The following is a 23031-nucleotide window of genomic DNA, read 5'->3' on the forward strand; positions in this document are numbered from 1 at the left end:
CATAAAATACTGACAAACCAAACCAAAATCAGACCAAATCAAATGGTATCAATTCAGACAAGAAAATGTCATACATATCCATTGAGTACGTTGATGTAAATTTGGAATGTTGTGCCTGACTCATTTATAGCATAGCAAGACAAATATTTTTTCCTTGTTTGTTTTCAAAGTAATGGTTGTCTGCATAATAACACTGATTCTCAGCACTAGTCTGGATTCAAATAATCAGTAACAACAGAATAGTTGAGTCACTTGACATACCATTTTTCCCCCAGAAGAAATTGCAATTTGTCATCATTAAATCTCTGAATTTCACTGCATAATTATGTCATATTGGAGTATAAGGTTAGATGAAACTGGGCCGCCTAAAATTGGAAAGACATTACCAATGTTGCCAATTTGAGGGAGGGGATTGAACTGAAAGCTTTTTGAGTATGCTTGTTGCCAATCCAAGAATCGATTAAAAATGTAGCAACAATATTATGAGGCTTACGAAACCGTTGCAACTAAAGGAAACAGGTATGTACTACCATCAAATGACTCAAAAGAGATTTATTTGGTTTATTTTACTGGGTTAACTGTACTAAACATTAACAATAAATAGGGGTAGTAAATTATAGTAAAACGTTACATCATCAACCCATACCGAGGCAAAATAGAGTCTCTCCAAATCCTTTGATCATACCAGCAACTATTGAATATGACATGTACTTGTGAAATTTATTGTTTGTGTGATTAAACAAGAGAAATGTGCGTGCCTCATGCATCCTTTTACAGAATTAAGTAATTCGGAGGTCACATCGAGGAATAACAAACCAGGTCCTCATACTGAAGGAAAATTGAATGACAATGACACAGCAAAATCTAATGGGTTATTCAACATGGTAATGTTTGGTGGGCTTTCTGTACTGCGTATTATTGATTTGCCTTATTCTAGTCATATCATCGTCATTGCATGTTACGAATGTTTGTTGTTGTTGTTGTTTGTTAAGCAAAATAAGTTTTGATAGAAACCGCTAAAAGATATGATTGCATAACAGGGCATGAATCACACCAATGCTGATACCTTATACCATCAGAGGTGCAAAATGGATGATTAGTGTGACATCATCATGAATTTACAGAGAATTCTTATCACTACATCATCAAATTTGGACTTCCCGGAATGTCTTACTGTTATCTGTAAACAGCTTGGGATATTTTCCTCAACTGACCGAGAAAACATAGAGATTCTTTCTGCGAAAAAAAACAAACCAAATCATCCATCAACAATAATGTATGTAAGACTGAGGGAATAATATAAAATAATCTATTGTCACAGTGTCAAATCTAGATTGCTATTACTACTAGCAATATGCAAGTGAACTGACAATTTATATAACTATACACCGTTAACTGTCACACTACAGATTACATTGACAGTTTAGGGCATCAACTTTTTTCTACAATCAAAGAATAAGAAATGGAGGCATGGGCAACCTGTAAAGGAAAAAAAAAAATACAACCAACAATAACTGGATCTATAAAAATATCTGCTCCACTAGACGATTTACTCAACAAGCTTACACAACAGAGCACGTGGATATAGGTGGAGGTCGATTGGTTTATTCGACTGGAAAGTTGTATAAGCGTATAGGTTCGAGTCTTTGTCGCGGTTACTGTATCCTGTCCATATAAACATGCATGGCTACTGTAAAAAATGACCTTCTCTTACCATGTTCGGGGGGAGGGGGGGCGGGTGGGGGCAGAGTTGGAGAGAGGAAAGGGGGTGGGGTGAGAAAGTATTAAACCTAGTCCCTGGGAGCAAGCATGGAATCCTACCTAGGGGCCGTGAAGATGGTGCTCATCAACTGGGGGTGGGGGGGGGGGGTGGGGGTGGGAGGGGGAGAGGGTATTGGGGTTTAGATGAGGTGGCACAGTATACCTGCTGTATAGAGGGAGGAAACTGAAAAATCCGCAGCACACAGTCGGAACACATTCAATACCATTAGAATGTATACTACTCATTGTTCAAGTAAACTTCGTAAAATGAGAGTACAATAAAAAAAAATGGAGGAAAGTTCGAGGAATTCACATAACTATAAACAAACGATTCAAAACATGGGACTCCCTTAATATGACGATTCCGAACCAATTAAACGATTATAGTCTCGAAAGAAAAAGTAACATCTTACAAGCACAAATAGGCCTACAAATTTGATCGAGATCGGTTAAACATTAGGGAAGTTGTGAAACTGTGAACTTCACTAAACAGTTCATAAAAAGTCTACGTGAATAGGAAAATGTTTGATTTGACGTCTTCGCCTCACAACTTGAAGCTTGTTTATAAAATTTGAAGATTTACAGGGTGCATTTTTTTTTTCAAATGCAATTATGCCCCAGTCTCAAATGATAACATAAATTAGTGATCATTATTTTGAAGTTATTTAACTATGAATAACATCATGCGGTTACACAGGAGAATTGAATCGTCGTCAGTTGTTAATTATTCACGATCAATGGTAAAACTGAGGCGATATCATCAGTTTACTCATTTGCATGTCATCAGCTGTTTGAGAACTGTTTTGCTAATAGAACGTCTTTAAATTCCATTATAGCTTCCTTATGTCTTAATCTGATTTTGATAAATAATTTTCATTATTGCGCTTTAAATTTTCATTATTGCGCTTTAAATTTAAATTGTCTTTAAAAAAAAGATTAGGTCATTTCTGGTTTTAAAAAAATGTCCTTTAAGTACATACTTAAAAAAAAAAAAACAGACTAAAAGGCCACGATGGCATACGGAACTTAGATATTGCCCTGTTGGCCAGCAAATATAAATAATCACTTTACTTAAAAGTTATCGAAATTCAATAAAAAGGGAATGTATCAAATCGTGGTGCGGGAAATTCGCATGATAACTTATTTAGGGTAGGGGTCGCTAAAAATCGGCGATAAATATGGTTTTCAGCAAATAATCTTTTTGTCATACCGACAGGAGAGATGTGAAGCGATGATATCATTACATCATCAAATTTACATTTGTGATTGCGACCAATATCAGATCTTGGTAGAGACATTTTATAGTTAACAAACTAAACTTTACAAAAGAAGGTATGCATTTCAAAATTCTGTAACTGTGTTTATGTCTGATTTCAAAGTTAATTTGATGGCACTTTGTCTATCAAAATTTAACATAGAAGGGGCTTGTCTCTTTTGCCCCCACCAATTTACCTTTACCTCAGCAAGGAATCATAACGACAAAGGATTTCAACTATTTATCAAAGGAACTCTAGAATACTGGTGTTACCTTATACAAACATGTTGTCCATTCTGATGAAAATTCAAAAAACACAAATACCTCATTTGTGGGGAGACATTCATCTCTTCCGTTCCTGGGTAAGATCAGGGAGGTGAGATGGAACGCTGGGGTGGGTAAAAGTTGAATGCAAATCTCACAAACATAATAATATAACTGTTACACAACTGGATTAACCCGTTGAATCGATATTGCAAAGTTCTTTGAGCAAAGTGAAGCGTATTACTGCCAGTGAAATGTGTTTACTGCATTCTGCTGAAGACATGTTCCCTGGATTCATATAGCTGCTAGCTCATGACGCTTCGCCCCCAACTGCAGTTCGGTCCACGGGGACTAATTTGTCGGGGGAGATTATCAATACCTCGCACCGACAGGAGCCCGGTCGGGACATCATACTCGCGCCCGCTCGGACTTGACGCGTTCTCATCCACCGAGCGAGGAGAGCATTATGCAGGTGGAGAATGGGGGAAAGGGAAGAGATCGGAAAGATGTATGATTTCTAGAATACAAACACTAACCCAGGTGAACTTTGCATTCATGTTTGCAAAACATTTCTGTCTCGCCTTGACACTGCGTGCTCTCTCTGTTTTTACGTAATGTTTCTTCGTTTGTCGTTTGTTTAAAAATACTGATATGAATGGACGTAACTGGATGTAACTGGATGTAACTGGATGCAACTAGACCTATTATATACGAGCGGTACATTTTGATCCTTTGCAATTCCGCAGCATGTTGTATATTATATACGTCAAAATTTCGTGATCATGTTTTACAGAGGGTTGCCGAAAAGCAACATTCTTTTTCTTTTTGATATCTTAACACATATTATCTGATACCACCGCTAACGCGAAAAGTCACTGTGTGTTTTATAGCTCCTTATCCTCTTATATTAACAAAACAATAAATCCAAATGTTAGGCAAATTCGTAATCAGCTCATTTGCACATTGGAACAACATTACAGACTTTTCGTTTTTCTCATTCTGTTTTTCTTATTTTCAAAGCGACATAATGCATAAGCTTGCCCAACGTAACATTTATGATATTAATGTTTAAACAAAGAATTACTTGTCGCTTGTGTAGACCTGGGGGGCGTTTCATCAACGAGTTCGTCGGAGATTTCACCGACAAATTTGCTATCAGCCAATCAGACCAAGGATTTCATTAGCTTTTAACAGTTGTCAGCGTAAATCCTTGCGTCTGATTGGCTGATAGCAAATTCGTCGGTGAAAACCTCCGACGAACTCGTTGATGAAACGCCCCCCAGATGACCAGCTTGATCCGTCAATGAATACTTGTGCATCCAATAATAATTTCATCACAGATGCTTAAAGAATAAATGAATTAAAAACAAAACAAACTAAGATACCTGTTGGTACAAATGGTTTTTCTTTTTTAATTTTGTTCTGCTCATGCGTAGAGTGGAACTACGAACTTGCTTATTCCCAAAATGTGACGTCACGTGTTACACTCCCGTTTGAAGGATCTCATGGTGGCGCCCTCATACGCTTATGCTCATGCAATCCAACGTGTATGACGTAATGCAGGATAATAGTATCGTGACACGTGCGTTTTGCCATGTCGTGACGTCGACCTATACTCGCATTGCATTCCTTCTCCCATGCTGCTCTCGAAATGGGGAAACGGCTTGTAAGCAGGCTATATTCTGATACATGAAAAATAAACCACTGCAATGCTATGAGAAAAACAAGTTCATTTATCTGCCACCTGAGAAACGACTGTTTTGACAAGTGATGAATAATTAGGATTGCCAGCCTAACGTAATGAAATGATAATTTCGTCGTTGGGAAATATAATACACTTCACTCCCACTACACATGCATCCCACATACCACGACGAAGGTGTGCTGATGTTGTTGTATTTTATTGCGTTTCAGCGTAATTTGTTCATCATTCTGTTGGTTTGTTTGTTTGCTTGCTTGCATGTTTTGAAGGTGCTTAGGCCCTACATCTTGTAACTCTACATGTATACGTGATCAGCAATTCCTTGTGTCATTTGGAGAGTTTTTCTTTCGGAAGGTGAGAGTTTTCTACAAAAAACAACAAGAAGCAAGAAAACAAACAAACACAAACTGTACACATTGACAACCTTTATGTTCCGTCGTGCCGAAAAGCACACATACTTGGTTGATGAGATAATTGTATCTTCCTCCTCTGTAGGTGTAATTTAGTGACGCAACAGCTGGACTTGGCACCACCGAATATGAAACAAATGTCTTTTTATCACAATGCCACGAGTTTTTCCCTTGCCATGAATCCTAATGATTGAAAATGTATTCATGGTGGCTTCGAAGCACACAAATAATGCCAAGGGAATCTCAGCTTCACAAGGTCACATACTTGGCACTTATAATCGACGCAATGATACAGATCACATCACACGCTTTTTGGCAAAAATGGTAATGAACGTTCGGTAAAATTTTATAGTGATGTGTGTGTCATTGTCGTGTTGCTGTGGAGGTTCAAGTGCGAAAGATTTTGCTGCGAACTTTTCAAAAGCGCTGTCTATCATTTGCAAATATAATTTGATACGTTCATATTACAAACTTAGATACAAACAAAAACCGTATCCTTTAATTTGCTAAAAGATCTCCTGTACTTGTCTTCCTAATAAGTGATGCAGAAAAGGAAGACGAGGAAGTTCATGCTTTGAACAACTTGTCAGCACTCCCCTTTTCCTAATGTTGAAGCTCATTCTTCAAGAATTGATTTTCATAATATCATTTGGACAGAGGGCCCCAACGTTACGTTTTTGTTCATGTATTCATTAAAAAAAATCTAATACTACCCTACATATTACGGGCAAAACGCACGAGACACCACGTTTATAGCTTTACACATCTTTCATGAGGGCTCCGGAACACCATGAAAAATAACGCTCGAAGTGCTTGCTTTTTGAACAGAATGGAGACGCATTGTAAACGTAAGGATCTCCATTTTTTTACCTCATTGGGTATAGATGCCTTCAAAAAAGTCTTATTTTCATAGGGCTGTCGACAAGATCTGTGTGTTCACTTGGCGAGATCTCCAGCTTGCCAGAAACCCAAATCGGAAACCGAGGGCTTCTATCTCTCGAAAACACTGAAGCGGGCGCTCGAATTCGGTTATAAGATTACGTGGGAGTCCCGAACTGCACTCCACTCGTTCTTTCTCTCCCCCTCTCACTCATTCTGCGAGAAAAGTCACACGTAGGTAGACATTGGGAACCTTCTTCCAGAAAATGGGGTTTATCATTTTCTTCTTCTTCTCTCCTCCTCTTTCTTTTCCTTCTTTTTCTCTTCATCCTTCCCTTCGTCCTTCATCATTACAAGTCCTCTTGGCTGTATAGCAATTCAGCTGAAACTATACGTTGAAATCATATCACCACAAGCAGCGACCCTGTACCCAAATTTTCCTTGTAATATCCAAGACCATGTTTAGCGATTTACTTTTAACTTCCGGTCGCTCAACAGTAAATATTTCACAAGACAGACTTCGAAACACATTTTTTTTTTCCTCCATAAACATTGTCATTCACAGCTATACAGCGAAGAAACCTCATTCAAACAACCTGCCTGATATTTTCTGTGGTAAATCAGAATGATACAGCTTGTGGCCAATCTACGTACGGGTTGGTGGTGGTGGGGGGGGGGTGTAACAACAATAACAACACCAATAAGTTTACCACTGTTCATTGATCACTTCAAAGGACATAAATTCAAAAGAACATTTCGAGCCATTTCTCAAATGAATATATCTCAGAGGGCACGCGCAACAACTATTCGGCAATGGTGCGTCTTCTTGTACAGAGAATACGAACTTATTATTATTATTATTATCATTATTATTATTATTCTTTTTTTTTTTTTTAAAGACGTCAATTCTTTTCGGCATCCGCGAACCAAGAAGTTAAATCAATCACAAATTTGATGCACACCTTACTGAAGTACATACAGCAATTCAATTCAATTCAATTCAGTTCAATTCAATTCAATTCAATTCAATTCAATTCAATTCAATTCAATTCAATTCAATTCGATTCGATTCGATTCAATTTGACTCATTAACTTTATATCCATCGAAAGATAAAAAGTGGTACTTACATTTGGCAAATCATATACTGTCTTAACAATTTGTAAAAAGTACAGGTCATAAAAAGTGTAATGAAAAAGATTAATACTGTTTACCATCTGGAGCAGTGATTAAAAAAATAATGTTCGAGATATCACATTTTATGCATATGTATAGGTCAGTTTAATCACAAAACATTCCACCATAGAAAAATTTCGTAATAAAGCCTAAAACATAAGGAGATATCACTATTTTTCCACTAAACCATAACTGTAGAAACATTTTTCATTATAACTATATTGTTCACATTTTGTATATTTAACAATGCCTAACATTTATTATACTGATTCAAATTTTTTACAAAGGTTGTTTCTATCCCTATAGCTCACATTTGAGAACTATTTTGAAGCAGTAAAGCTGGGTTTTTGTTTTGTTTGCAAATGGTAAATAATGCCTTTACTATGTAATGATAGAAGCAATGCGATGAAAAACATTATTAAGTATTCAAAAATATTCCTCATTTTCCCTCTTTTTTTTTCAAGAGGGGAAAAGTTTGATACCTCGATTTGACAGCGATGATTCATTCCAAGAGACACTGACTGAAGAGGTTTCCTTCAACGCTTGATCTCCCGGACCAGCCAAATCTCAACGCAATCGACAAGTCTTAATAACCATGATATATAAGTTAGGGGGGAAAATGTTAAATGAGAAATGCTCAGTAATATTTACCCACATTTTCAATATCTCTATTGACATCCCTTGATATATCCAACTTCAACAGGACCTATATGATGATGATTTATAATTTGTAAGGGTTTTAACGGCGGTTTGGAGTCTGAAATGACCGTGCATAAATTGAACTCGGTTTCATAGCAAAGTGCTTGTGTGGGGGAGTATGAAGATGAAGGCCTATATCTGAGAAACTGATAAAATCTGCGTCAGGATGATCTAAATTATTGACAGGGATTCGTTGGAAATGACATCATCATGTAACAGTGTATTTGGGATGAGCGAGAAAAAGCGATTTTCGCTTCCAAGAACGAGCATGAATGTGCGACGTAGAACATTACCTTCACAAATTAAACCTAGTTAACCAAAAGCAAACTTTGGATGTTTGATAATCTTTTTGTTTTTAAATTTTTAGATTTATGTAGAACTAATCTGGTGTTAAAACCTCATTACTCCTACTACATGCACACATCCTGGTAGTCTTGTGTGTTTGTTTTTCTGTTAATTTACGAATATACTTCGGAATTGCTGACTCACTGTTGGTTAATCGGGTCGCACACGCTGATTATTTTCGTGTATTGGATAGAGTCAAACGCAACACATTTCTTTGTTTCATACACCGTGCGCGTCATCAGTAATTACCAAAGATAGTAGAGATAATAAGATACGAAGGCGCGCGATAACAATGGACACAAAATGGCTACCCTACATGACGATACAAAAGAGAGGTAAGTACAAACTCAGTACACCTAGGAACATCATTCATTTCCAAAGGTAGTGGTATCTTTATTATCTTAAAAAGATTTAAAAATTATAGTCGTAGCTTTTTTTCGATTAAGGGGATTATTTTGAAGAACGAGATTTTAGAGTAATAAGGATTATTTCGTGGAGGTAAAAATTTGGCAACGACATGATCTCACAATCAAAACGCTTGATAAACAACAACATCTTCAAAGACAGCGCGTCTCAGGCAAAGGCACACATCACCTGAGACGCGCTGACCCTGAAGCCGCGCTGCTGTTGTTTATCAAGCGTCAAGGCAGCGCGTCTCAGGTGATGTGCGTATACGCTTGAAGACCGCGCGCTGTCCATTTGTTTTGTACATTATTAGCGCGCACTTTCGTGTCTTATTAGTTAAGCGTCTTTGGTAATTACGCATGCAGTACCATCATCCACGTGCGCGTACGATTCAATTACCCGCCTAATCAACACACCGACATCTTGTTAAAAGTGACGAATGTGTCAATATCCCCTCTTACCTGTCCTATGTTTGCAATCCTATATATGAAGCAGCCAGTGAAGTGATTTGTTCTTTTTTTTCCCCTCATGATTCTCAAATCCTTCCAGGCAATTTCAAGAACCCTGGATTCGTTGATTCCTCCACATTTATATCCAGCCATCTTTTCCTGTTTTTGCTGATTCAATTTTAACTAGGTCGGGTTCCTTGTCATTGTTGTTGTTGTTGCTGTTATTGCTGCTTGCTCTTGGCTTTTATTCTTGTTCAAATTCCGAGAAGGAACGAATGTCTGAAGCCAAAACACTTTCCTGGAATTTATTCTAATAACACTTTCAATGATCTTATATGGCGATGTCACGAGAAAAGCACACTAAAACGATTCCATCTCTGGCTACATTACTGCGTTCACAATCATGATTAAATCCTGTCTATCATGATGCTGCGCGTGCCTGACAATAGAAGAATTTAAAATTCATATGGGCTATAGATAACGACATGGATCATCTTAACCTGTTGCATGCCATGTATTGCCAAGCATACTGCACGCCATGCAGTCAATTAAACATGGCAGATCCGGCCCCGGAAGGCAATGGCTACTACTACAAACACTGATACACGTGCACACAGGCAGACAGACAGACAGGCACATAAACAGACAGAAAAACAGGCTGACAGACATATACACACACGCACACTCAAGTTTGAAGAACAATGAAAACCATTGCAATATATCAACAACTGTTGTTTTCGATGCCCCCATCACATCGTTAGCAGCGAACACGTGACGCAAGACTGACAAACCAACATTCAACATTAAAGGGATCGTATAGTTTTGGTTGAGACTTAACTTCATGTTTTTATCATTTTTTGTTGAGATAGTGAGAAACCTCTTATGAAATATGAAAGAGCATGCAATTCCAAGAGGGATTCAATGTTTATTTGATGAAAATTGGTTTTGAAATGGCCGAAATATCCAAAACAGAGCGATCCTAACAAAGTGTGGGACGAACATTTTATCACGATCGTTTTGTTTTACTTTGTTTTTGGATGTTTATGCTATTCCAAACCCGATTTTTATCAAATAAACTTTGAATTCCTCTTAAAATGGTATGTACTATTTCATAAGTGTTTTCTTGGTATCTCGCAAAAAAGTTAAAGCCAAATTTTCATCTCCACCAATACTGTACCATCCCTTAAAACCACGGAGATACCAACGAGCAATCATGGAAATTGTTATATTACATGCCTCTCAGTTTGCCGATGTAATTCCTTCAAATGGGAGGTTTATATAATCTATGGTTTTTATAGGACATGATATGCATTTTTTTTTATATATATTTTATAGGACAGATATATTTCTTTTATTTAGAAACTTTCCGCACAAATAACATGAAGACTTGGTAGTCCTTGTATCTGTCACGGATGTATACTGAATGAATATTCGGTGACACGAAATTATTGCTCCTGTGACACTTACATGTGGTCTTATTTTTCCGAGGACTTTATATGGTAAAGGTTAGGGTTGTGACAGAGGTTTTAGGTTTAGTTTCATGTGAGGATTAGGATTAGGGTTAGGGTTGTGTTCGTGGGTAGGTTTTACGTTTGGCTTAGCGTGCTGATAGCTTATTTCATGGGAGCAATTGTCACAGGAGCAAATGTCACGGAACCGGATATTCAACTTGGTACCCACTGTTTCCTCGCATCTCAACGCTTCATAAGCTTTAGACCTATTGCGGAGAACGTCAAACCGTTCTTCTTTATTTTTGTTCAACTTAATTCATACTGGCGTGACTATGGTTATGCCATTTCAATGCATGTTCTGTATAATGCGATACCATTACTCAGTGGGAATAAAGAAATCCCAAAGCGGAGAGAAAGAACTTGTACGATTTCGACAGCAGTGAACGTAATATGCGAAAGTCACGATGTTCCGTCAAAAATTTTACCTCTACTTAAAAACAAACAAACAAACAAACAAACAACACACACACACACACACACACACACACACACACACACACAATTGCGCCATTAAACATCTTGAACATTGGAAACTGACCCGACGTCGCAAGGAAAAACAACAACAGCACCGACTTTTTCCTGTCCACAAAAAATACACCAAACACACTGGATGCAAACTTTTCTGGGTTAGCTATAAGAAAGAAATCCTGGATGGAAAAGTACACGCAACAGGTAGGTACGCCTAGAGCAAAAATTCGACTACGTAAAAAAGAAGAAAAAAAAAAAAAGGTTTGGCAACCTGTATAGTATTTGCTTTGTCTGAACCCTGAAGATTACAGGCGGGAAGTATGAATTTAGCGATCTCCCTCTCACATCTCCCCCTCCTGCTTCTTCTTAGCTCAACGACCCCCGGCATAAGACGCGTTCCCGCGTCTATAACTTGTCTTGCGTCGCTATACAAAAAAACGCTGAAGCCCACTCGAGGTTATTGAACATGGCAGCCTACATTTCGGATGGGACTTCCGATTGCGCTCCGAAAACCGCGAAGTGGCCCGGCTGGACATGAGAAATCATAGCTAACTTCAGACAGGGGGTGGGGGCTGTAAGCACAGGAGCAAAGGGCGGAGAGGTCATTGACTTGACTTCGGACGTAGAGAGGAAACGCTATGAAGAAGCATCAACTATCTTGGCCTATATCGAAAAGTGGTATCCATTGTTGGTGAAACTTAAAGCCTTTTTTATATTTGATATTCAAGGCAAACGACATTAAAGTGCAAGTGACCTTTAGACATCTCACAACCCTACGCAACTCCAATTACAGTTATCATGGTTATTGATGATTCGTTAAATTACTTGCTATTTCCCGACAGAACCTTTTCATATTTGTTGTTCTTCGGAGTTGGCAATATAGGTTTGCTGCGTCGTATACCAATTCATTATCTGCTCTCTCTGAAACGTCAGAAAACTAAGGCTATCCCGCCCAAACAACATATACTGAAGAAGAATCTGAAGCTCAGCATATAACTTCGTCGAACTGACCATTGATCAAATTGATGAAATTGATCATGGTTGGTTCGAATAGGCGCCACTTGGAATTCTGCACAGGGGAAAAAAAAAACCCGCACACCTAGATTCATCGGTATCTGAAAAATGTGATTGGTGAGCTCAGCTCTGCTGTCAGCCGCCCATTACACACTCGACATCCTTGTTTCACCTTCCTGTTACAATCGAGTGCAACAAATCACAGAGAGCACGTATATAGCCGAGTTAATGCGAGCAAGATCCAGCTCTTCCTACATAAGTCTTCATTCACTATTGTTCTACCCCTCTTCTTTCCGGGCACTTCTTTAAAACCGGGTCCGCCGCGCGCGGGATTTTTTTTTTTCGGAAACCAGGAGAAAGAGTTCATTAGAAGCAGACGACAGCACAGTGCAGGCAAGGCAATTGATCGCACATGATCGCTACAGATTTGACGCTGATACGGAAACTAGCCAATTAGTACTTCAATGATTCACATCAGAGAAAGCGCTCGATCTCTTCTGAACCCGCTCTTTTTTTTTTTCTGTAAGCGGATTATCAGTTTGTATGTCGGGGAGTGCATTTGAGTGCCTTCATGCTCAATGTGGCCTTATACTGTTGCACCTTTGCCAATCTGACGCTTGGAGTTGAGCAGACTACGTAGATACTTACAAAAATGATGACTGCGTCGCTGGGATGACAATGCAGTGCTCGAAATATTTCTTGGATGGTTTGTAATTTATGATCATGCCTCTGACGACTGCCTGATAGGGGCGCTAGAAGCCGAGCGGTCATCTTTCTGTCAAGCGCCGGGCGCGAATTACAAATTTGATTGGGCGTTTATCGTCTGTGGCGTGAAACAGCGAGAGCATTATGGTCAAGTGCCAATGCGTTCAAATTCTTGAGCGAGGACGTCGCACTACTGATAGTTTTACGGCCGTTATCATCGATGGATGTACAACTTAATGGCAACTTATATACCATCATCTCCCGCAATCTGCTAATATATCGACCTCAATTTACCGTGTGTTACGAAGGCAAATATCTAAACAACGTAATCATGACAGCAATGGGAGTGTGAACACAACGCCAATTTCTGTCTAAGTCTGTTTTCTTGCTTTCATTTTTTGTTCTCAATACCGTTGTATTTATTTAATACTGTCTGCGAAGGTTTAAAATGTATTAACTAAATGTACCCGTACACGTGATACATTGAGCAATCGTTGCCAAACTATCATACATTTTGACCGCCGCATGTTATTATGAACAACAGGGTTTTAGCAAAAATTTTCATACGTCGCGATCTTCATAGATCTCACGAAAAATTCCCAATATTTACAATGATATTCAATACTCTTTTCTCTTTACATTTTTGTAAGACTAAGGGTAAAAACTTCCCCACCAAGTACTTCATCTGGTAGTAAATGCATGAGTAAATGCAAGAAGTTTATATAAATATGATACCATAAGAATGAATAGTATATATAATTCATATATAAGAATGAATATATATATATATATATATATATATATATATATATATATATATATATATATATATATATATGATGTTACAAGACATCGTGAATTTATCTGCTTCAGCAATAAAATTGTAAAATGCTTTTTTTATCGCTTTCACTTGACTTGAAAACATTCTTTGTCGATGCATGCACAAAATCCATTCCTTTATATTCACTACATGGAAACATGAAATGTAAGATATTGATGGAAATATCAGAGGGAAAATACAGGTTGTATGTTGTGGAGACACAATTCGTATCAAAGCTATCAATCTCGTCATAACAAGTCATTGGAGTGATAAATGTTTATGTACAGTCAACTGCTGTATAGATGCGGGTGTGGAGTCTTGATAATCTGTTCATCAGGTTTGTCGCTTTTATCTTTATTATGGTAAAATTGCTTCTTCATTAGCTGCTGTCTTAATCAAACCAGATGATAAAATGATTATATGAAAAATATTCACATTGCAATTCAGAGTGTCGACGAAGACTAGAAATTTCACAATTAGAAATAACAAATAAAAGTGTTTAAAACACCTGGGATTTGTATGTGAACTTGAAGCGCAGGATTACTTACGTTTAATTAGCATTTTTGAAGACTGTGACAACTCAAATCAAAATCATGGAATATCATGAATCCTAGTTCGTGGTCGACAGGTGCAAAATGCATTATCATTTTGGAAATAAAACTGTTCCTAAGTAAACAAAGTCATAAAATGCTGCTATCTTATAGTTAATAGGCGAATGAACCCGTGACAATGTGAAAACATGTGTTCTTTCTCACGAGATAAGTATATACACTTGTATTTGCTGATTTGTATATAGGTCTGACATTAAATTTTATGATAGAAACACGAGAAACCACACGGGTAAACAAAAATACATGAGCACACACAGTAAAATCAAGTGTTCACCCCTTGGTTACACACAGAACGTGGCTGAACATGAACGACAAGTTCAACGACAAACGCATTGCCATACACGATGCGATCGGCGGCGGATGCATGCATGCCACGGAGGGGGCGCGCTATGACTAACACGGGGAGGCTAGCTCACCACTGAGCCAGCGGAGACCTTTTTCTCGGTGGACGTAATCGTTGGGATTTCGGAAATTCAATGTCAAAGAAAACAGCGCTTCAAAATTTACGACTAACTCCTCCCCCCCCCCCCCCATCGAATTGACCAACATACTCTCCAAACTATCTTCTTTTCACTTATTTTTACTCTCTCTCTCTCTCTCTCTCTCTCTCAACTGCTTTCTCTGTCGACCTTTGCTTCTTTTTCCCCCTCCCACATTCAACGTGGGTCGTTGACTTCATACAACCTTCGACGTTAAATCCATATTCGCGATTAATTCCGTTTAATTCCGCTCCACATTGGTACGTCAAAAAGCGGCACAGCTGCGGCTTTTTAACATTGCACCTACAGCCGTATCAATCAGCGTGGAAGCAACGCACAAACAGACGCCGTTTGCCCCCAAAACCCCGCCAGCCCGTTACTGCCAATTATAACATTAGATATGGAGCATATTCACTCTTTTTTCTGTTATGTTTGTTTGTCAGCGGACTATCACCTTGGCCAGTTCTGGATTTGAAAAGCGACTCTAATAATGTTGTCAACAAGGACTGCGATAAATGAGAATTTTCCTATCGTCCACTGGAGAACGAAATAAAAACCAGAAACTAGGCACATGGGACTGTGTGTCTGAAGTCAAACAAAAATATTTCATTGGACTATCCCACTCTATTCTCTATGTCGTTTTACTGTGTATCTAGCGTGCATTCATTAAACCTAATTCAAAAGGACAAGAATGTAGAATATCTTGAGGCTGATAAAGAGTCATCGTCTTCATTTCTTATTAAACATCTTATAATGTCCTTTATCAAATGCTCAATTTATGACTGTCTCGATATTATGTACTTCTTGCCCAATGACGACACTAAACACGGCGTCAGCTAGTTTATTCAATAGATCAGCAGAAGAAAGATAACACCCCCCCAAAAAAAAAAATAATAATAATAAAAAAAAAAATAACCATACAGCAAATATAAAATAATGAGGCATAAAACCAACCGGTTAACAATCACTGTGCATCCAAACACAGACCGGAATTGGAGTTGTAGACAGATGCAAGACATTTGACTTTCTATATGACATTCTTCATTACACTGAAGCACATTGTGACACCGAGAAAGATTCATCTGTAGTCTTATACAGTACGTCCCCAAAAAAAGATTACAATCCACTTTTCGCACTGATAACACCCAATATGACTAATCCATCTAAATGCTACTTCAGAGTCTTAAAATATACCATCTTAGCTCTATTTTGCAGAAAACCCCATTCAATTTGGTTAAGCGGTCACAGGGAAATGTGGATTGTTGTAAAGCATGTCATGAGTCTGATTCTTCCAAGTTTGGCACTTGGATGCTCTTGGAAATGCAAATTTATGTGTGAATACAATAGACAGAACTTGGAGGGAAGAGACCTCTGACATGCTCAAAATTCCTCATTTCTCTTTGACCACTGAAGCAAATCGAATGGGGTTTTCTATAAGATGTGGGCAATGAGTTATAGTTTCATGCCCTGAAATTGCATTTGGATTGATTCACTATTTTTAAAGCTACCATTGCGGAGGGCACCGTTGTACTTTTTTTTTTTTTTTTGGGGGGGGGGGGGGACATACGGAACAATAATTGTTCGATTGTGTCAGGAAGTATACCTAAGTCAGAGCTGAACTTCACTTCGGATGAAACCGAGACGGGTGTTTCTGGCTTAAGAGGTGAAGAACAACAGAAAATGAATATTATTTTGATGCGGGCATTCTCTATACTCCCATAAACTTTAGTGACGGAAACGAAACAAGGAACAACAGTTCATGTTTCCTTTCCGTTATTTTTTTTTTTTTCGCTTCAACAGATTACTTGACATTATTTTTTGTTTTCTTTTTTTTTTGGGGGGGGGGGATAAAAGAAGTGACCAGTTTTACTCTGAGACGGGATACCTCAGAGGCCCTTTTGATGTCAGCCGAGGTGCATATATATTTATTTTCTTTCCCGCAAATACCTTCAAGTCTCCATCTAAGATTGGTTTCTGAAACTACATATTTGCATTTTGTGTAAAGTGGATGGAAGAGGGGTACATCATTCAAATTAAATGATTGTCAGAAGAGCGAAACTGTACGGTTCTCACTAAAAATGCAATATGTATCACACACAATCTCTTGTTAACAATGAGGTGTTTAGTTCATGCTTCTCTTGGGGTCGTGACGAAAATAAAACAGATCTAAAAGAAGCAGACCAAGCTAGTATCAATTACGCAATTCTGCGTAACAATCAATACTGTCTTTCACATTTCTATACTTTTCTTTGGTGATTGGGCATTTCTACGTCAATGTCCAGGCATTATACATGTTAGTTGCATTTGGCGTACGAGACGTGTAGTCAAACTAATACAAATGAATAATATGATATGATTTAGAAAACGGAGCACATTACCTAATGTTCTGAAATACATATCCTGAAACTCACTGTACGAATATGGCACAAAAATTGCATTACCTAAAATACTAGACAAATACATTTACATAAAACTAAATTCTTATCTTCAATGCGTGAGCGTCGTGCAGTCGTTGGTTTCAAAGTTATAGGCCCTATAGGTCTATAGATACATACACACTTTCAGCCCTTAATCTATTTACATCTTTATTCATTAAGTATTCATAAAAGCAGGGTATAGTCCCATTCAAAGCCACAAATGCCTGCTTTACAGTGAATCCCTGCGTAAATACAGTGTTGTTGATTGATTGTGTATATGCAGCTTACAAGTTACATTGTTGTTTTTTGGGGTGTGACATGCCCAATCAGTAGAAAATCGGGCTGTATTTCATATTTATGGACACAGATCGGCGGGAAAGATCTAAAAAGAAAGGTAAGCTCTCATTCCTGTTGGATTTCAAAAACCCTTTTCAATTTCCACTTTTATTTCTGCATGCATTCATGTAATTCTCGTTTACAATAATTGCACCATTACATGATACGAATCTTATCTTCTTTTTTTTAGACCACTTTACTCTTCAGGACAAAAATAAGGTTGAATTGACAGAGGTTTTAAGCTGCATATAAGTCAGCAAAATATTTTCTTCACCAGTCCTGGTCCTCGAGCAGCCAAGATATTGAGTGCCTACTCATAACCTCATGAAAGGACGAAAATAAACTGCTCAAGCATGTTATGCGATTCCTCTCTTTAATTGTTGTTGGTTTAATTCCTCTACATAATGTTCTATGGTGGAATCCACATACCCCTTGAGAAGTTCCCTCTCACTGACAGCTCAGTATACCATGAAGCTTCATGAGTATACGAATGAAATAGTAAAATGACACACTCTCTTTTTCAGGATTTTTTTTCTGATATTTCGGCGTCATTTTCTGAAAGCGAAACTGCCTCGAAAATATTCAAGAAGAAAACTAGAACCAGGTGTCACCTTACGTAACTTCGACAAGTGCAAACCCCTCTAAACGTGGCCGTTAATAATAATCATGACACGGCGCAAGAAATTAAAAACTTCCCCCCTTATAGAGCTGTCAAAATACGGCAGTAAATCTTGGAAATCATCTCCGCACGTACAAAGTACTGCCCACAGGTTGCAGTATATTAAACAGGGCTGGGATTTTTTGGACACGACATTACAATCATGATAATGACACACACTTTTGCCTCCCGACTCGTTTCTGCTGCTACTGATGATGGTTCGCCAGCTAAGTCTCGCCATACGTCGATATACACGTCAGTCTACGCAGCATATGGCACATATGTCTGTATATCCGGGGTTGAGTAAAGGGGGAGGGCGAAACCGAATGCCCCAGCTCTGGGACAAGATGGTGGGGAAGCCCAAAGCCAAGGGGACAACGCACCTCAAACACTGGAGCAGCTAGGACATACAAGGCGAAATCAAGACGGTCCAGGAGTAAAAAAAAAAAAAAAAAAAAAAAAAAAAGAGCAGAAAACAAGAAAGAGAAAGGAAGGGAGTTGAGAGGAGGAGAAGATGGGAAAAAAAAAGAGGAGTAAGACGCTTGCCATTCTCTGACCCTTCCTAAATCCCTGAAAATGAAAATGCTTGTCGCTTGTGTTTGTATAGCACGGGGATCAAGGCTACGCGAGCGAGTTCACCGACGTACACGCCACCGGATCAGCGGCAACGCCGCCTCCGCTAGCTCCATCGGTCTGGCTAGCGAGTTTACCCGTAATACAGGTGCACTAAAACAGCACGTCTAGCTCCCAATGTGGGAAGTAGGACCTACTCTTTCTTCCCTAAATTTACGCGGGCTCTTAGTACACCAATTTTGCATCTTTCTGTCAATTCAGACGATACAATTTCAGATAACCAATACATATGCCACAGGAAGTATATCATGTGTTATTTTGATCGACAATAATACGTGAGCAAATTACAGTTTGGATGCAGATACATAATTATGATAAGCGAAAAATCATACCTGCAGGTACAATGAATATGCAAACGATCGGAAATTATACCACTACTATACAACATTCTTGAAATCCACAAATCAAAGATGAGATGGAAATCACAAACTACCAATCTTGGTACATGTAGGAAAAGAATATACAACGGAAGCAAAGACTAAGAGAGATTACTCAAGATACAGTACACTCAGCCTTGAGTAAGTTATGATGAATAATAAGATCCACGAATCCTGCAGTATTATATATCAGGCTTATTACAGTATTTTTTTAATCTTTTTGGATGGATTTAGGCCTATACGATGGGTGAAGCATTTCGGGGATGTTTCTTAACACACATAATATACTCCAACTATAATACTGGTATCACTACTACGCATCGTCTTATAATTTATGAAGCAAATATAGAGACACTTTAAAATCGGAAGTTAGTGAATCACATAATATATATCTCTCTATATCGATGTTCTACAAAGTGTTTGTTTGATTGTATGTGTGTATTTTCTATTCTTTTATGGGGGGGGGGGGGTTCCAAATTAAGTGCGAAGAAAACTGTTTCCCTTCACATACGACTGCGGGGACCACGTTATAACATTATTGGTCTTTGACGATTGTTTTTCAGTGGTTAAATTGAAATGATTTCTTGAGCAGAAAAGACAATAAAATGACTTTTTTTTTACTCTTGCCATCTTAATTGCAGGTACAAATAATGCATGCGATATTCCTTAACGAACAAGCGTGAATGTTCTTACTGTTGTTTCCAACAGCTCAGTTCTTGATTAAGTTGCAACAATCATCGAGTATACACAGGATAATCCAATGACAAGTTTTTTTTTTTTTTTTTTTTTTTTTTATCGGCCAATCTTTCCTCCGAGACCGGCTTTCCTGGCATCTATAAACTCTGCATATCAGTAATCAACTCCTATTTTGATGGAAATTACAGGAATTTTGTTTCCATTTTGCTTTCGTAATCTTTGTTTATTCATCTGCTACGTGCCGACGTTACCACGTAAATACAAGAATGCCAACATGACACGTAAATACAAGAACACATTTTAAAAAACAGTTTGAAAACGGTCCACATAAAAAAAAAGATAATCACCAAACAAACGTCCTTCGCTTCGCTCCATTTGTAAAGTGGAGATGATAAAGCCGTCTTTCCTTCGTTTTTATTGCCCTCTGTTTTTCAAAAAAGAGTGCCGACGACTTTTCTTCGGTGCTATACCAGCTTCCGTCACCACCTAATAACGAGCCGACCGACAGACAGGGTCTTCATTATGCTGTCGTAAGCACGAACGAAAGAATAAATCAAGAAAACGGCATATTTTCACACCTCCCAGAACATTTTTTTTCTCCTCCCTCCCCTCAGATTCATGCAAGCACATTACTCTTGGAGATGCCAAAACCACGCACATCATTTTATATACATGGACGGACGCGCGAACTCCACCCAACTTCTCTTCCCAAACAATCGTTCACCCGTTATAGCATCAACCACATGGGGATGACATACTCCAAACAATTTGGATTCTGGTAGAAAATACGTGATAGAAAAGATATAGGAAACATGTACATGCACACATACACACGCATACATATATATACAATTTTTTTTTTCAAAGATTGTATTTCTGTCTTGCTCCTGAGAGAAGTCGAGGTGAGGGAATAAGGGGGCGAAGAGTGGAAGAAGCACGGGGATAAACAATGCTCCTCGTGACGGTATCGACATATTTACGAGAGGTGTGAGGGGGAAGAGTTCGGGAAAGGGTCTTCCACTACAGAAGAAGAAAAAAATCACCCCAAAACCTGGCAGGCCGCCCGTTGGGCGTGATCGCAAGGGGGAACGGTGCGGCGGCGGCTGTACCGTGGACGAACGAATTTCTGTATCTTCCCCCTTCGCTGCGCTTGTCAGACAGGCGTCTCGATTTTTACCAATATCTGTCACAAATCCCTGTCTCTTGTCAGAGTGAATGCTATGTTACCTTCAGCAACAGAGCTAAGCTATAAGATGGAACAGGAATATAAGCATCTTTCAGGGGAACGAATGGTGGGAGAGATTCTCTGCGTCGATGCAATGCGCGCCCTCTTTTCAAGGCAAGGGTCTACACTTGACACGATCAGGAATGTTACATACCCACGTGGGACGGTTATCTCCCACTGAAATTATCCAGATTGCTTCTCGGCAAGACATATCTTGCAGATGTGTGAATTTCTCTGGTATATTCGATTATTTCGTTTCACTTCACCCTCTATGTTCTAAGCTAAGAAAAACGCTAAAGCATGCAAAAGAAAAAGGTGATTTGAATATATAATCACACGTATTTCCTATCTCATAATTAAACCTTCAAGTTGATGACATTCAAAACATGGGATTGCTTCGAAACTTTGATTGTGTCAACATCATGCTAGGCATTGGCTATTCCTAGATGATTTACTAATAAGTCATGCTAATCATTCAAATAACATTACGATGACACACCTAGCACACATACGTGTACCTAGCATGAAATGATAGTTGTCTACACCTGATATGATAATGACGTATGGAAAAAAGGAGCGCAGAAAAGTTAAGGAATAAAAAAAAAAAAAAAAAAAAACCAGCAATGGCACATAGTATCCTGGTCTCGAGTCCGTTAATTACCTTCCATGCTGTGATAATCGCCGTTGCTATATCTGATCCCCCACTCACTGTTCCCGTTCTGTACTTCGTGCAAAGCCTGCAGGGTTCCCACGGAATTATCCTGGCACACCACGCCGCCAGTCCCGGCGGTCAGGTCGTCCTCCTCCCCGTCGCGATCGCTGGGCGAGATCAGCGAGGCGATGCTAAACGCGTTGGCTCGGGGCGATAACGGATCCGCAGTTTGGCTTGTAATATCCATAGCCAGCCCACGAGCTGACTTATCCCCCCGATGAGTTTCAGGTGAATTTGCTTATCTGTAATTCTACTCGATTATCCTGATAAATGAAAGAAGGGCTGAAACACACAGAAGACTTCCCAGCAGTGTGAACCCGTGACAGATAAGTAGGAACCAATGAGTAAGCGTGCCCGCAGGGCGAAATGACACGCTCTTATCTGTTGCGCGTAAAAATCCGTGGCGATGACTCGATGACGACTTGTACGGCGCGTTTAGCACGGACTCCGCGAGCCGGAGCGAGAGAACTTGGGGCGTAGGAGCTGTCAGGAAGCGGGTCTAAACTTTCTCCAAAAGACGTGAAAAAGTGTAATGGTATGATATTCACGCACTGAAATGACTCGTTGGATGTAAAGGTAGAGATACAGGGCTCACTGCAGACGATCAGAGAACGGAGGAAGGGTCCGTGTTGCGGTCCTCTCCTCTTGCTCGCCACGGGTATCAATGAAGAGAAGACTTCGCACGTCGGGGTGCTCTAGACTAGGCCCAGATCTCACCTCGCGTTGTTTGGAGATTAGAGCACAAGTGTAGCAATGATAGGTAGGTATACACACCGACAACCAACCAACCCATCCAGCGACCACTACCGCTCTGTCTCCCCGACTTGTGTCTGTTCCTCGAGGCGACACGAAAAGAAGGGACAAATTGTCTTTCGCATTTTTTTCTTTCTGTTGGTCTCTTACTTCATTTTGTGGCTCGTAACCCATCTATGTACGCGGTATTCACCATCATTCTTGTGGCAACTCCCAACAAAAAGAACAAGATAAAACAAAACAAAAACAAATGAGGGGGATGAAGTCAGCGAC

The 23031-nt window shown here is 39.1% G+C and overlaps 1 protein-coding gene across 1 annotated transcript in view; it reads right to left on the bottom strand.

Annotated features, from left to right (window-relative positions):
- Window positions 1-22192, bottom strand: part of LOC140227222 (uncharacterized) — a 67036-nt gene extending 44844 nt beyond the window's left edge. The window contains exon 1 of the mRNA XM_072307651.1: window positions 21955-22192. Within this exon, the coding sequence (XP_072163752.1) occupies window positions 21955-22192 (238 nt within the window). The remainder of the gene's footprint in view (window positions 1-21954) is intronic.
- Between the last annotated feature and the right edge of the window lie 839 nt (window positions 22193-23031).

This window comes from Diadema setosum, chromosome 4 (genome assembly GCF_964275005.1).
Source record: "Diadema setosum chromosome 4, eeDiaSeto1, whole genome shotgun sequence".
NCBI classification, from domain to species: domain Eukaryota; kingdom Metazoa; phylum Echinodermata; class Echinoidea; order Diadematoida; family Diadematidae; genus Diadema; species Diadema setosum.